The 17673-nt window shown below is 39.7% G+C and overlaps 1 protein-coding gene across 3 annotated transcripts in view; it reads left to right on the top strand.

The window, feature by feature from the left end:
• mgat3b (beta-1,4-mannosyl-glycoprotein 4-beta-N-acetylglucosaminyltransferase b) overlaps positions 1-12894 on the top strand; it is a 73849-nt gene extending 60955 nt beyond the window's left edge. For all 3 annotated transcript variants that reach the window (XM_075463987.1, XM_075463986.1, XM_075463988.1), the window contains 2 exons: positions 1955-2237; positions 2404-12894. In XM_075463987.1, coding sequence (XP_075320102.1) covers positions 1955-2237; positions 2404-2901 — 781 coding nt within the window. In that variant the 3' untranslated portion in view covers positions 2902-12894. The remainder of the gene's footprint in view (positions 1-1954; positions 2238-2403) is intronic.
• Positions 12895-17673: the final 4779 nt, after the last annotated feature.

Consider the following 17673-nt stretch of genomic DNA (forward strand, 5'->3'; position numbering starts at 1 on the left):
CATGCTTGCGAGCATATATTTAGGTGTCTGAAGTCACTACCAGCTCAAAAACAAGTCTTGCATTTTTTTTAGGCCCACTGTCTGAAAACGTTATTTTCACTGAGTCGTCAAGATTTGAAGGGTAAATTTACGTCACATTACAAAGTTATCCAGCCCCCTGTCTCATTATCTCCGCCCAGTATCAACTTTAGATGATGTTGCATTCCCTGTATCTCGGAAATGGGATGTTAAAACTTTTTTGCACAGCATTTTGCTTTGATATTATCATCAAATCTCATCAGCAGTTACATAGTTCAGTTAACTGAAGGACTGAATATACAAATAATGCCATACCAGTACTTTATTTAATGTTTTTTTTAACAAGACAACGAAATTTTACTTCTAATTTATGTCCTTAATTTGAACCAATGTCATTTGTCATCAGTGCAGTGCCTGTAACCTAAGTTAGAAAAACAAACATTGGTGACATGTAGCCCAAAACACAGGAGAAAGGAGCAATAGTGAAGAGAATTCATGGAACTGATATCTGTCAGGTTGGGTTGGATGGAGGACACGGATGCGGACTTTTTTCAAAAGAAAAACTTAGTTTATTTAACAAAAACAAAGAACAAACAAAAAGCGCGGCAGAGCCAGATTCAAAAAACTTGACTGTTGGAAAAAGCAAACAAAAACTCTTGGCATAGCAATAAATAAATACTTATCTTGGGCAGGCACGAGGAACATGGAACAGTTTCCTTGGCATGGAGAGCAAATAAAGATCCGGCAAACTGAGAGGGGAGACTGGAGACTAAATAGGGAGTGAGAGTGATTGGAGAGTGAGTGCAGCTGAGGGAAAAAACACAGGTGAAGTGAGTGAACTAATAAACAGAGTGCAGAGAAACTGAGGCATGGCTAAAAAACTAAACATGGACTGAAACACAAAAACATAACCTAAAACATGAAACTAAAAACGTAAGTCCATGGGCGTGACAATATCTTACGGAGGCTTTTCAACATGAGTTCTAAGTGGTGTTATTAATCAGCCGACAGCCATTCTGCAGTGTTTCTTAAACGATGAATTACTTTTGATGAGACTAGTTCTAAAAGAGAGACCTTTAGCCTCCCAGCTGTCCATTGTCAAACTGTAGATACGGTCAGTTATGTATTTTTATCAGTTTTATGAGCACTCTGAGCTCTCAGGCTATTTACGTTATACTTGTATAATATACTCTATACTCTCATACCTTGATAAATATATTCAAGGGTTATTGAGTGCCACAGATCTTAAAAGAGGCAGAACCTGCCAAAGAGAGAGGCAGAGTGGAGTCAAAAGGGTCACTCCGTGTCCCAAAATCATCCGTTTGAATAGAGATGTAAGTACTTGGATGTAAAAGGAGCTTCTACAGTTTGTCTGTGTTATTTTGACCTCAGCATGTCACAGACATTTAATTGAAACCTCGGTAAATTACATTAGCTTGTGAAAAATAGGGCGTGCTATTTCCAGATATTAAGAATGTGAGGAATTTATTCTGTCAAGGTATGGGCTTGTTATAGTCACCAAATGTAAGCCATGTGCAGAGGAAGATGGTCATCACAAATGTAGATTGTGTCAAAGACAAAAAAAAAAGAAAAAAAAAGGGACTCAGAAATAAAAACATTGCTCCATAATGGAACTAGTTGGAAAACAATTGTCAGAAAAGTACAGGTAACAGTATACTCTGCATTACTAAAGAAGTACAATTTTAGTTTGACAAAAAAAATCATTAGATAGAATAAACAGGTGGTTGAGTTTAAAACACGAATACAGTCAAACAGCTCATTTCATTTCTCTGTGATTGTGAACAAATTGGTTCACCATGTAGTAAATAATTTAAACCGATTGCTTCTTGGCACTGTAGGGAAAATACCCAAATATCACACCACTTGAAAGTGTGAGCTGCACTTTGATGTTTTCTCATATTTGTAATCTCCCCAGTTTTCTGCGACTCCTCCTCAATGGTACATATGACTACGTACGTCACAAGATCCTATACGTATTCCTTGACCACTTCCCAGAGGGCGGTCGGCAGGATGGCTGGATCGCAGATGACTATTTGCGTACCTTCCTGACACACAACGGCATGGCCAGGGTGTTGGGTGCAAGGTCAGACGATGTCTTCGTCATTAACGATGCAGATGAAATCCCAGCACACGAGGGCCTACTTTTCCTCAAGCTGTTCGATGGCTGGACAGAACCCTTTGCCATCCACATGCGCAAGGTAGCAGCAGAGTCATGTGCTATGCATGAAAACTAATTGTTCTGTTTAAACAGCCTTCTTTTCTCTTTGTTAGCCTTTTGAATAAAGAAATGAATATATGCAATATAATAACCATATTTCAAATTGTTACCAACCCTATTTTATTATCTTTTCTCTCTGTGTCCAGTCATTGTACGGCTTTTTCTGGAAGCAGTTTGGATCTCTAGAGGTGGTTTCAGGCTGCACACTAGGAATGCTCCATAACGTCTATGATGGGGATGGCATCAAACTGCGCCGCCGCGAATATTACACCTTGCCTGGTTTCCGCAAGTACGAGAATGACACTGGCCACATTCTGGTGCAGTGGTCAGTGGGAAGCCCCTTCCACTTTGCTGGGTGGCACTGTTCTTGGTGCTTCAAACCCGAGGGGATCTACTTTAAGCTGGTGTCAGCACAAAATGGAGACTTCCCTCGGTGGGGTGACTATGAGGACAAGCGTGACCTCAACTACATTCGCGAACTGATCCGGACAGGGGGCTGGTTTGATGGCTCCCTGCAGGAATATCCACCTGCGGACCCCAAAGAGCATATGTACGCTCCCAAGTACATGCTGGAGCACTATGACAAGTACAGCTACCTCCTGGAGAACCCTTACAATAAAGTGTCCAGACTGAGCGAGGGCTAGTTGATCAGCTGGAGTAAAAGATGTGAAATAAGTAGTGTGGCCCCAGTGAGGCCTCGGCACTGAGCTTTGCTCACGAAATGGTACAGATGAACATCTCTCATTGGAGCTAAGTGTATTTCCACCAGGCAACACTGTTGTTGTAGGGATTTTAAATCTCTTTTGGGGTAAAAAAAAAAAAAAAGGGAACACTGAATCACATTGTCATGCATTTACAGAGAGCATCGAAAGGACGCAACCACTGGATAAACAGAATCCTAGATTTCCCCATTCCTCCCTTCTTTTTAGGGAGAGGCAAAGCTATATCTTGACCATATGTAGTCATCTTGGCCATTTCCTTGCTTTCTTCACCTTCCTGTTGGACACATCTGTTCTCTGAAGGAAAGTGGCAGCTTCAAAGAAAAGCCAGGGATACTTTGCAGGTGTGTTAAACATGTGGAGATGACAAACTCTGACGTAAAGGACTGTGTTGTTTTTATTTTGTTTCTGTCTGCGTTTACTGAAGTTTACAGACCAGCTGATGTTTCTGCTTCTCTCACCAAATGTCACCCCATCAAATGTCTTCCTGTCATTATTGGTGCCCTCTCTCCGAAACGTGACTCATGTTCACATTTCACTAGCCTCTTGAAACCCTGCCATGTTAGAGGAACGACTCGGTGGGGAGATTTCTGCTCACTCGTAGACTCACATTCATCTACAAGCACCTTAGTTTTGTCTGTGTCTGTAAATGGTGTGTGAAGTTTGTTTTTGCGTTACGAAGGGCAACAAATTCAATGAGTGGAAATGGTAGGTAAGAAAGAAATATTACCAGCAGAGGTGAATCTTCAAAAGAGAAAATGGCGTGAGTGTGTATGGATGTGTTTCCCAGAGCTGACAGACAGATCTGAATAAATCATGCCCCAGTTATCGTTGGTCCGATCAGAGAACAATCGAGACGAGATCCCCCCTCAGTTTTTTTTTCTCTGTCTGTCTTTGTTTCCTTGGAAACTAGCATATGTGAACAAGGAGACAGGATCACCGTTGTTAAGATGAGTGGGTGGGTTCACATCAGTGAAGTAGCTGCAGTGTTCAGACCAGGTCAGCCCTGAACAAGTCCCTTAGGTTGAATATTCAGCTTTCTACTCGGCTACCACTTGTAGAAGAAGTAGTCTGACTATGACTCCTCCACTGCACCAATTTTCTTTCGCCTGTACTTTCTCTGTTTGCATTGCTACATTCTATTTTATTTTTAATTTTCTCTTAACTAATTAGGGATATTTTTCACTCTTCAGTTCACTTATTTTTCTGCCCCGTGTTAAATAAGCTGACATCAGACATTCATCCTTCAATTGTCCTCTTTTTGCTTCACTTATGCTGACTCTCACTCCATTTTCAGTATGCATTTATTTGATATCAATCCTCACAAGAATGTACCATTTCAGTGATAGAGATGTACTTATTTTCTCTCTGCCTCATTTCCCTCTCTCCATCTCAAGAGGACAGGGTGGCTGTTACCATAGTGATGCCCTGAGATCACTAACATATAACCATTTAGGCTCGAGTACTCATTCCTCTTCCTCTTTCCACATGGCTGGGGGCTCAAATCACCCACCCAAATCGTTTAGTAGAAGTTGGTGATGGTGTGGATAATTTGGCGTACCTTTGTCAACAGATCAAGACAAAGTAAATACATTGATTTCAAATATAGATTGACTGTATCTACCACCTGCTTCTTCAACTCCTGTCCGAGGCTCACAGTTTGAGTAAAGAAAATGTAGCAAAACCTTAAAATGTAACAGTTTGATGGTGTTGCTTTGATTTAATTTAGAAACTACACACCGGGAAAGATTGTTTCAGTACAGAATGCTTCCAAAGCCCCTTTTCTTTTCACCCACGTGTTTCAAGTGCGCTTGAGTCAGGTGTTGAGCCCTCAACCTTTTTACGTCACTTTCAGCGTTGTCATCTGAAACCCCAAACTGTTTGACTAAATCCTCGCATTGGCCATGGTTGATAAGCGGTATTTTGCAAATCTTCTGACCAGCCTCTGTCCCTCAGTTTAACACCTTACTGGCTCTTCAAGGCTATAAATCATTGTGGGAAAATGAGATAAGCCAGCAGGGAACTTGACAGTTGTTTCGGGTCTCTGCTGCTGGCTCGATGAAACTGTGGTCTGCAGCAGCAGCTGTTAGGGGTTTGGCGTTGGTGTCAAGAGCCAAAGTACTGTCTAAATCTAGAGGGACTGCAGAGAAATTAGCTCTAAATAGGATTTTAAGTGAGCCAAACCCAAACAGAAAAGTCAACAATGTTGACTGCGATGCTTTTTGTTTCTAAATTAGATTTCTTGCCTTTTGAAAGCTTAATGATTTATCATGATTGGTAGAAAAAAAAAATGGCTGGTGAATTTTAAAGAGAGAAAGGCAGTTTGGTGCCTGCTGAATGTTCCAGATGGTAGCAAATGGAGACGGTAAATCATTAACTAAGGCAGCAGTTCTTCAACTATCTGCTCTACTGTTTTTTCTGATTTTGTGGAAACCATCTTTTTGGGGATATTCTAGCAAAAAACTCTGTTACATGTATTCTGATCTCAGCCGGAGCAGACCAACCTGTTTATTGTGATTTTCACAAAACAAATATAAAACATCCCTCAGACTTCGTGGTCTCAAATCGCAGTCACATGCAGACCTCAGTCCGTATTGCTGATGAAAAACTATTCCAACCCCACGTCTACATCCTGTTATTTGCAAAGAGGGGGAAAAAAGCTTTAGTTTTAGTTAGACGCCATCTCAGAAATGCAACCACAAGTGTGTCCCATCAAGGACTGGGGCGGGTATTTGTGTTTAAGCCCTGCCAAGAGGCATTTAACTCAAGGAAACTCCCCACTTTTAGCCTGCTGTAATCAGGCAGCACATCTGCTGAACAGCACGCATGTTTTCATATCTACATGTATTTGTGTGTCTATGTGCTCATGTTCAATAGGCTAGGTGACTTGGGCCAAAAAAGGGTGTCGCTGAAACACAAGCCAGGCTTACTTCACTTTGCCTGTTGCCCCTTATCACTATGGCAACAATCCCCTTGATGAGTTCCTTAGATCCCTAACAGCCAGAGGCCATCCACCAAAACTGCAGACCAGTAGTGTAGGAGGGGAAGAAGTGCAGAGAGCCAACAATCAGAGAAATCACAGAGCAATTTCTTACTTATTCCACTTACAGAACTTTCCCAAAGAAAAGAAAAAAAAGGCAAAATGTCTCAAAGCTCCATCATTATTTGTTCACAATCAGTTCAAAATCACTGAAGTTAAAAGCAGGGGCAAGCTAGAAGTTAAATATGAATAAAAACTTTTATCCATCTCTCAAATGCAGGCAGAGTTGTGCAACTGTCACTGATTTTGTATATATATTTATGTATATAGACTTTACATCTTTTGTTCATTTAAAACATGGCTCCCACTCTGTTTCTTCCAGAGTGTCGTGTTCACCTTTGGAACATCCATCCCCCCATGTCAGCACCGTATTACCACAGAGTGAGCATTCACTTGTGTCATGGCAGATTTAAAACAAATGCACCCTTTGTGCTAAAGCTAACAAGTAGGTTGTAAACACTGCAGAAGCCATTTTCATTGGCTGGGCGTAAAAAAAAAAAGAGTTCCGAGAAAAATTGTTTAAAATGGCAAGCGGTCAAGTGAGAGAGCACTAAGTAAGAAACCTTTTCACTGGTTATGGAGCATTTATAAGGATTCATTGTATCTACTCTGATGCTGCTTCGCAGTTTGGAGGGAACTCCACAACTTATCTCCTTTAATCATACCACAAGAAGTCAACATACAACTATGGTTATTATGTCTATGCAAGGGGGATAAGAAAGTTAAGAGAGAAGAGAAAGAAAAACTCAAGATGCATCAGATACCTGTAAGAAAAATAACTGACCAAGGAGCTTTTTAAAGGTTAGACTGTTAGACTGACTCATTTAAATCTAACCAAATAGAGATTGGAATCAGTTTTTAGAGGCAAAAACTACATACAAACACTGCATTAATTTATACAGGTGTCTTTCTATGTTGCGTAAATGTTTGCAATAGTAGAGTCTGTAGCCAGAGCAGTAAAATGATCAAACTTGACTGCATTTAGGTCAGTCTGTTAGGTTGCAGTCTAGAGACTCATCAGAGCAAGACTATATAGATTGTTTTTTTACACTCCATGAAATCATTGCAACCCCTGTGGGGCCCTGATAAAGTAGCCGAGGCAAGTTAGTGTTCCCCCAATGTTTATTTTACTACTACAGCCTTGCTTTGAAGATCCAGGAAAGGAAAGCGCTGCTGGCTATAACCATGGCATAGTTTAGTCATGAAGATTTCCTGTCACATTCAACATCTGTCTGAGACATTTTACCAAAGACACAGACTTTAAATCTTATCAGGTTTGTGTCATGGTAATCTGCGGTAAACATAGATTCTGTTGATTGGAACAGGGACAATGAATTGGGTGCAAAATGTGAAACTGTAAGTGAGACGCAGAGATGCTGCTGCAGACAGGTTTGGAGTTGGGTTGCTAGGAAACAGCTCTGAACAGGCTTTATATGCTCGTAGTTATTGATATTACCAACAGGAAATAACAACGTGGAAGGGGTTAAACTTTGGGGTGGTCTAAATTTAGAATGTAAGCGCTATCAGGGGTGCTTTACCTTCTGCATGCATGCTGTCAGGTCCACAGCACTTAACTGCGTCAGGTCACCATTTAATTCATTCTTGGATATCAGACAGTTCTACTCTTCTGTTTAACACAATGTAGTGTTTTCTTTGACAAAAGTATGAATATATATTAAATCATTTAGATTTTTTTTTTAAACATGATTTGAATTCCTTAACGTACACATGATTTGGTCTTTACAACTTACCCAAAATCTGAAAAGAAAGTTACTTGAAAGCCCTGATTATTGGCAAAACACCAGTTTAAGAACTCGAACACATGTTTGTAACTTTCAGCTGGTTGAGTGTTTCCTCTACACATGACCTACAGGGCATTGTTGCACACAGACTAGCTGACTGGCTGCCTGTCTGCAGGGCTTACATGCCTCCACGGCTCTCGACCCCTGCCAGCATTGTGGCTTCCACCAATTGATCTTTTCCAAGAAACACTGGCAGCTAGCAAGCCGGAAATCAAAGGGAGGAGAGTGTAGGGGTTCAGTGGAAACGGGGTCCATTCTACTGGAGTCTCGTTTTGTTCCAGACATTTTTCAAGTTCTCCATGAATGGCTCTTGCGCGGATTTGGTAAGTGTGGAGATGACTGTGAAGAGCATCTTGACGAAATAAGGTTTGCATTTTAAGCCTTAAATCAAATCAGAATATTGAGTTCTTGAGAAAGTATTTTGAAACTGGGACCAGCGCCAGCCTCCAATCAGGCCGTCATGTGGGTTGTAAACATGTTATTATTTTCTTTGTGAAAGCAGGCACATTCGACAAAGAGAGCAATCGCATTTGCTCTGACAGTTTGCATCGATGTGTTAACACTGATTGGAAAGTACTCAGTCTTAAACCACAGACGCTGCATCCAAACAAAGTCATGTCTCTAACCTAATTTTATGTGCTTAGCTGCTCCTGCAGGCTTTAATTGGGTCTCATTACACCAATTGCTACTATATAAGACTAGGATTAAAATGTAAGTAGGCTATATTCAAATAAAGAAAAAAGCCCCTGATACTACAGTATCTCAATGAGGTCGTAACTGTGTGTTTGCGGTGTCCATCGCTTTGCCACCAGTCTGATATGGGATTGGTTGTGAACAATACTTACATTTACATGTATTTAAAGATGATATCAATTAAATCTGGTGTAATTTAACTTGGAACAGTCCTTATGATAATTTGTTTGGCTTCTGTTTGTTTATCTGAACTAACCAAAACACTTTTTTGAAGATGTTTGGATGAGATGACATTCCATTTACTTCAGTTGCAAGTGGATGATGATTCCTCAAAACCAGACTAATGAAACCAACACTGTGTAGTTAGACATAGTGCATAGGTACATAAGGAAATCCAAGTGAAACTTTCAAATCCAAGTGAAACCTTCCCTCGGTTTACAGTCATGTTATTGTTAAAATAGACTGCCGTCATGTTCTGTTCAGAAAATCGGCCAACTGGTATAAAAGGTTGATACGAGGTAAAATAGCTGTATCATACCATAAAAAGCAACATCCCACCTCATTAAAGCATTAGCTCAAGTAGCTTTTTTGAAGATATATATAGATGGATTTAAATAATTTTATCTTGATTTCAAAATTCCATCTCTGTAAACATGTCAGGTTTTAGCATATGAATGTTTCATGAATTAGCAGAAGTGTTTTTGTTAGTCATAACACTTCTAAATGTGTTCCAGGACAGATTGTTGGCTTTGGGGATAAGTATTGAACCAAACCGGTCCAGAGTCCATATGTTATGACATGACAGATCAAAAAGATGAAAGTCAGAGTTGCACATCAGAAACAGATGGACGCAGTGACACATACATTACGTGCCTGAAAAGGTGGGCAAACAGACCGGCCGACACATGGCTGCGGATCAGATGCCATCAGAAACTGGAAGAGAGACATGAGTGTGTGCATGTGACTGACTCCTGCTATTCATGGCTAAATGTGCAACAGTCAAAGGGAAAGCACCATTTCTGCTTTCGCCCAACTTGCCAGTTAATATATTTTAATCCTTATCTGGAGCACAAATAACAATAAAAACAGGAGAAGAACTCAAATTTTCCCTGGTCTTCAGTCGATTTGTCAAGCAAGTTTCACCTTTTAATCGTGGAGAGGTTTGGTCAGCTTTGCTTGTTTGGATTTTGGCCACTTGGCCAAATAATTGGCAGATTTAGGCACACTCTGGCTGCCTACAGGCTGTTTGTGATGACCTGAATTTGGGTGAGATGCAGACCTGACTCAGTTTCAGCAGCCAAACTTTGATTGGTGCTCTTCGGCTGATTCTGGGACATCATTCATGCCACATTTGAGCTAGGTTATTTCTACAGGCCTGCTGGATTTAGGCAATGTTAAGGACAATGTTTTGGCTGTGAGGGCTAGTGGGACAGAACCAAGAAACAGTCTTCATGTTCTCATCATTCATAGACAGAAGCCTACTGAAAACAATGCAGATTATTTCAGATCACCGCCTTCTAATTACATTTATAGCGGCAAATTAATAGCCACAGACCAAGGTGTAATGTTAAAGTGTCCAAATGATCATGTATGCATAGTTTTATTCCTTTGTATGTGGTTTGCATGTGATCTACTTTGTAACCTGAGCCATCCTGCAAAGCTCAGAAACTGACTGTTCCTGCTGCAGTCTGACCTTAATTGAGACCGAGGCAGTGAAACAGAGGATGGTGGGGTTAGAAGAAGGGCAAATGAAAGGGGGAGAAGAGTATGGGGGAAAGTATGAGTGTGAGTCCCTTGAGGGGTTTGAATTCCCTGCAATCAGAAACAGAAGCAGAGCTGGAAAGAGGGAAAGAATGTTCCTTACAATCATAGACTTTCCATATTTGCTGTCTCTACCCTTTTTATTTTGGTTTGCACTTGTTCTTTTTTGTGTTTTGGCTCCTTGATTTTAATGTGTCTTTAAGGCAATGAGTGACTACGTGTGTGTGTTTGTGTGTGAGAATGAACGTTTAAGTTCATAAGCACTGTCGCAGCCTACTGCTCGAGTAGACTTCCACTCCACCTCAGAGATCTTTTACGTAGACACAGGTATCTTTTATCTAGATTCCGATCTGGACACGTGCTCAGAAAGATACACACACACAGTGCGGCCTCTGTTTTACTCTGTGGTCCGACTGTGGCCACATCTTCTGCTTTTCCAATAGCCAGACCACTGTAGGCACTCTGTTTGTGCCCTCGCTGTTATGTGATCGCTATGAAGGCTTGCCATTGTGCTACTACAAAACATTTTTGTCACTGATCAGTTTCAGTCTGGCACACAGCAACACGGTGCCAGTTTGATGCTTTTTTTGTATGTGCTGCTCTCCCTCCAAATAGACAAAAAAAAAAAAACTACCAAAAAATCTGATGCGGAAAAAGCTTTTTTTTAGTTGCATGCTGAAAAACAATACTTCTGCCTGCAAAACTTTGAATTGCACCTTATTGGGGGAACGTGGTTTTGTTTGGATTTTTATGCATACACATATATATATATATATATATATGTATGTATATATATATATATATATATATATATATATATATATATATATGGGGGATGTATACTGTTTGATTATTTCTAATTTTGATAAATGATGTAATGTTAGCTAGTCGAGCAATGTATGTATCTTAAACAGGGTTATGATTTTTTATTTCTATTGTTCTTTTTATAATCAATAATGCCAGATTTTATTACAACTGATTCAGTCTCTGGTGTTTTGATGTTGCACAACCTCACAAAGCAGCATCAGAAATGCTCTGCAGTCCAGTTAACAACAGGCTTCCAAAACTGGAATGATACTGGTTTCAACCCGGTAAGACTTGATGCGACATGCAAGTGTGCCTTTCAGGCCTTAATAGGTTAAAAGACTCAATATGTACAAACTAAAATCAAACATTGTTTGATTGTATGATTAAACAAATGTTAAGGTTGTGTAGATGAAGTTTATGATGAAAAAGCTAATTGTCAAAACAACCAAAACGTGTGTCTGCCCAGATATATCTGAAGAAGGCACAAGTTTTCCTGCCAACTGAACATTTCTGCAACAGCGGATAAAATGTGACTGCCTGACTAATTTCTGCTGCTTAGTGAAGCATTGTTTGCATCATCTTTAACACACACTGGCCCCTTCTCACAGTGACCACTAGGAGGCGCTTTGCATGCCCCCCTCATATACCAGACAAGTATTTCTTCTGCCTTCCTTCCATCTTTGTCCTTGAAAAATGAACAAATGACACTGACAGAAAACACACGCGCACATCAACAATACAGCCTTGGCAGATGACTGGCGCTCGGCACGGTGCTGCCACCCGGTCTCATGTCCTCCGGGCAGAGTGTTGTCTGCAGCCAATTAACCAACAGGGCTGCTTGCCAGGTCTAATCCCCTCCACCCTCCCACTGGTTTGCCAGAATTAGCCCTCTGCTCCTTACACAGACTTTGTTGTGCTGAAATGACAAAAATAAGTAAATATGGTTTAAAAATGTAAGCTGGAGAAGTTGGGTGTGTTCTTATTAAAAATGCTGGTGAAATTGAAGGAATCGCAGCACATTGTCTTTCTTTTTCTCCTTTCTTTCTTTATAAACTAAATGAGAGCAGATTACTCCCCTGCCTGAGTACACTTTAATTGAAAACTAGTTGAAGCCGATGATCCTTCTCATGAATTTAAAATGTGTTTCCAAAAAAGTAAATTAAGAAAAATGACTCTCCTTCCTGTCCGCACGTTGTGCTGATGCACGATAACTTCGCTCTGTCCCCATGCACTGATGATGATTGTTGATAGTTGCATAGGTTTATTTTTTTTTAAATAAAATTGTTAGTCTGTCATTTAGTTGCTTTTACTTTTGTGCTGTTTCTATTTTATGGTTGATGGGTCACTGTTGGAAAGTATGTGTTTGTGTGAAATAGAGTGTGCATGAACTGTTCCTTACAGTATGTATATGCGAGTCAAGAGAAAGATATTGCGTGTGCTCTGTATTGTTTGGCTCCCTAATACACATCAGCCCTTCGCCTGAGTTTATCATTGTGCCAGTGTGTTCAGGTGTTCCCTTGCCTCCATGACCACTCATTCAAATAAAAAGAAAGGAATGAGAGATGAAGAGGAGGCACAGGACCTTTACCCTCAGGGGGCAAAAAAACACAAATGAGAGACAATACTTTTGAAAACAAAAGGATATTTTTCTCCTCTGTGGGGTCACAAAGAAGAGTGTACATTTCTAAGTTAATTGAAACTAATGAATGAAAAACTCATTTGTTCTCAATATGAATGGCTGTATGTTAACCATGATCAAAAAGTAACGAGTTCTATGACATAGACATATAATAAATTAATTTTAAAAAATGTGAACACTGTTGTGTTTGTGTCTGACTTTGAGGCATCTGACAAGGTGAGGGTGAGAAAACGCGTGAGTAGATGCTCTGCTTCTAGATTTCGGTGACTTGCGTCATCCATCGCTCATCTCACTAGAGGGCAGCACTGTGAAACACATCATTGCATCTCTTGAGGCTGCGTCAAAGTTAATTTTAGTTTGACTTTAATTTGGTTGCAAATTCACAATGGTCAAAACTGCAAAGACTGAAAGAGATATTTTATTCAACTAATTGATGTACATCAATGTATTACGAATTAATGGAAAACAATTTTTTGCTGTCAATACTCGTAATGCTGATTGATTTTAAATTAATTGTGTTATATTTTTCCAGTCAAATTAGGAGCCCTGAGACACAATTTCTCATCATGACAGGATTAACATATTTGGCTTAGAAATGTTAACTGGTTAAAACTGGCCTTCTGGCCTGTTTTGACCCTTTAGTCATCCTTGATGTTTTGTGCTCTCCCATTTTGGAACACGTTTAACTAACCTCCAGTATGTTACAGTTACTGTAAGACACTATTATTGTAAAACTTTATTTAGGGCTCTGCAGAAAGTGAGCAAATGACTGAATAAAGCCTTTAAAAAGTTGGTGTAACATCAGATATATTTAGTGCCAAACCACAATATATCCGTTAAAAATGAAGCAACAGTTAGGAAACACAAAGCCCAACTGGCTGATAAGATAAAAGGAAAAAAAAAAAAAGATGTGGTCTCACCACATATCAAGGAAATTCCCTATTTCCCTGTTAGCTGTGCTCTTAGTCCACCAGAGACTCATCTTCAGGAAAACGTCTGTATCTTTTTGCTCAAACAATAAAGTGGTACATTTCTAACCTGCATCAAATCTTGAAGTAATACCTGAGATTTTGGATATGAGCACGAACCAAAAGTATAAAATGGAAAGGGGAAAAAAGTGGAATGAAAATCAGTACTCTCTTTTTGTGTCATCTGAGGCCACGACACCACAATGACACATCCATCTGCAAGGACGGAGCCACTTTGTGTTAGAACATCCAGTTAACGGTTAAGTTTGGGTGCCAGATCAGCCACAGTGGACAAGGGTGTAACAACTCCCTGCCCGGCCACACAATCCAAAAAATGTGCTGCCGCTGTTTTTCTCGGTCTGAAGTGGAGACAATGAACTTTAAATATCTGAGGACACTCTCACACAAAATTACTGCCAACATCTGGATGCACAGAGCAGACATGAAATATACACAGATGCAGGCAGGCCGCATGAAAATACACACTGCATTTCTGATGCTTAGTGCTGCATGGTAATCATAAAAGCTCAACAAAGACCACGGCGGAAAAACAGGTTGCTCTGTTGTTCAGCTAAGAGAGACACACCACCGGTTTCCCAACAACCCCAAAGCAGAATACTTTCATTGAAAAATCACAGAAAATGTGTAAATATTCCAAGAATGAATGTTTCTATGTTAAGGAAGGGTCAAGTGACTGCAATGTGAAACCACTGACAGAATATCTACAGAGAAAAGCAACCTTTTCTACAGTTCTTGGTCCTCCAGAGCATTTAATCTTCGGCTTAATATCTTGTGTAATTGAAATGAGTTTAACTGAACTAAACTGAATTTAACTAAATTGAGTAGAGTTTTCTTAGTTCCTTTGGCGAATTGAACTGTTGCATTGTAAAGAAATTTAAAAAAAAATTGTTTTTCAAAGGAAAAAAACAGAGACACAAAGATAACTCTTTCATCCATAAGGAGTCCCCTGTACTGACACACAGCCTCAATGTAAAAGGTTATTTTGGTGGAGAGGAATGATCTTTTAAACCGGAAGTACTGAACCTTTCTCTTTTTTTTGCTTACCCACCAGCTGTTTTGTCACTGTTTCTCTATCGAATATTACTTTTCGTATTTAGCAACACTCCTTACTGAGTAAACAGCAACAAAGTTATCAACTGATGTTAGCCTATGCACACAGAAGAAGGTGGGAGACATCCTTATCAGTCCAAAGCAAATATTTATCATGCAACTGGGCAGCCTGCTGAGACTTAGCATTCCCTTCAGGGGAGTAGCTTTGATTTCTGACAGCGTATTCAGAGACATTTTCAGAATACAAGCAGGGCTGTATTTACCTATCTACACCTGCACTTTTTGCATCTTTCTACACTGGATTGTGAAGCTTTTAACCTTTGAGTTTCCAATTTTCATTTTGACATTCCGACAACTATGCATTACTGTGTCTACTTCTCTTACTTTGTCTTTATGCATCATTATACATTACATTATACATTACATGTGCAATATTTAATGCCATAATAACTCACTTTCCAGTCAGTATTATGAACTGTGGTTCATCTCAACCAAACCTTTTTTTTTTTCTAATTGATTATGACCTATGTCAACATCTCAGCAGCTAATGAACACTCAGTTGAAACAATGTTTTCCTAAATTACAATAACCTAACAATATACATGGAGCGAAAACAAATAATTAAATGTACTGTTGTGCAAAATTTAATTTTGAAGCTGGAAATGACTCAAAGGCCACGAAAAAATAACCTCAACAGAAAACTATTCCCCTGCAGGGAAGATGAGGGGCCATTTAACGGATCAGAGCAGAACAGCTTGTACCATAACCATTACATTGTACACTGTGAATGTGTGTTTTTTTTCTAACAGCACAATAGCTGACAGGACAACATAATTTCCAGCGGCATATTTTCCATTATTGAGCTATGTACTCATTGCAACCAGCATTATGGAAAGGAAGGTCATAGCATTTAAATAAAAAGGGAAACAAACCGTTTGCAGAGCTCCTGCACTTGTGTTGCATTTCATCCTAAAAAGTTCATAATGTGTGTTTGTTTTCTTCCTTCATAAACTCAAGGCAAGATGTGGTCCAAATTTGTTTTCCCCTTTAAGCCTAACAACTTTAACCAGTAAATAGGGACATGTATGCACGACCAACAAAAGGAAAAGCACTAATAACCATGTAATATTTTTAATCTATCATAGACACTAAAGAAAATAACTAGAAGCAGCTGTGCAACAAAATTACAGAAAATAACGGAATGTTACTCCTGCAAATTATTCCCAGTTGGACCTTCATACATGGATTGTTCTCGACATCATAATGAAGCCATATATTTTTACCCTGTAAAGTGAATCAGATATAAAATGTCAACACTTTTATGACTTCCTTCCACTGAGGCGTGGCTTCAATCCCCCCTGGCCCTGGAAAGTGAGGCAGCAAATGTTAGCTCCTTTTTTTTTACTTGTTGGTTTAGAACTGGGACAGAGGCTATGATTTTCATAAAGACACATGGCCTGTTTCTCCTGTAGTAAGAGGTGTGCTCTACTGTTACAGAGATTTTACAAACTTTTCATGGCACAATTGTCCGTTTTGACATCAAATTTACCACATCACTGCGTTATCAATAAAGTGAGATGACTTCCTTGTGTGTTATTTTGTTGTTGTCTGTTATGTGTGTTTAAATGGCGAAGCCAACATGTTCTAGCAACCCCTAACATAAATATTGTGACTCCAGAGAATAACAGTATAGCTATGAAGAGAAGCTATTCAACACAGCAGAGGAGGCATACGCATTTCCAGATTTGGATATTTTTCACATTTTGCAAAACGAGAAAGTGTAATTAATATACTTGTTTTTCTACTTGAAAAGGCTAATACCTAATGTCTCATATCTTTTCATTTACACCTTCCATCTGTTCATGGTCATGTCAAATTAAAATGCACAGTTGAACCAGAATCAGAATACCTCAGTCTGCTGGAGAGCTTCATTTGATGTTGTTCACTCAGGTGTTTTATTGAAATGTCAAAGAATAACAAAGTTTTGAAAGCTGCTGAACTATAACAATACAAACTAGGATATAATCTCTCTATGTCTGATATTTGATTTCTTTGTGACAGACTATTAGCTTTCAAAAAAGCCACTGAGAGACAAACAAATGACCAAGGTCACCTGGTTGAAGTGTTTATGTATTTATTCATTTATCTGTTCATTTAAATAAGCAGATACTCAAAGTGACACTAAAAGAACCCCAACTGAACAAAGCATTGAAGAAATGAATAAAAAAGAAAACACATATCACTGATGGTAATGCAGCAGAACTCTGAAACAATGTATGTTTTCTTTTCCTTGGGAGGAATTGGTAGAGGAAGCATATGAAAGGAAAAAGCTTAGATATGTGGAGTTGGGGGCAGAAGCAGAGCAGCGAGGATGGAAGGTTAGAATCTGTCCAGTGGAAGTAGGATGTAGAGGATTTGTTGCAAAGTCTGTTGTCTCATTGTTGAGGGAGCTGGGTGTAACTGGACAGAGTGTGAGAAAAATAGTGCAGGAGGTTTCAGATAAAGCGTTACAATCCAGCCAGTGGATTTGGATTAGAAGATGCAATAGCAGCTGGGGGCCCAGCAGGGGGAGCACTTAGGGTAAACAGACTTTTGAAAAAGCAAAGAAGAAGTTCAAGCTATTTAAGTGGAGGGTTTGGCACATGTGATCCTTTTGAAACCAGGCGGCCATTTTGGGTGAGTTGGCTTGGAGTGAGTTGTATGGATTTGTTTTTGCTGGTATTTTAGTGATTATAGGACTATTTAGGTGAGTTTGTCTGCTGAATCTGCTAGTGTGTCTTGTCCTTCCTCCACCTCTGGCACCCTCTATATTTTCACTACCCCTACCCGAACCAGGGTTTGAATCCCATTCCTGCTTTTCTTACCTCTTTTATTTCTTCCCCCTACCCGAACCAGGGTTTGCATCCCCACCCCGCT

Source organism: Odontesthes bonariensis, chromosome 4 (genome assembly GCF_027942865.1).
Source record: "Odontesthes bonariensis isolate fOdoBon6 chromosome 4, fOdoBon6.hap1, whole genome shotgun sequence".
Lineage (NCBI taxonomy): Eukaryota > Metazoa > Chordata > Actinopteri > Atheriniformes > Atherinopsidae > Odontesthes > Odontesthes bonariensis.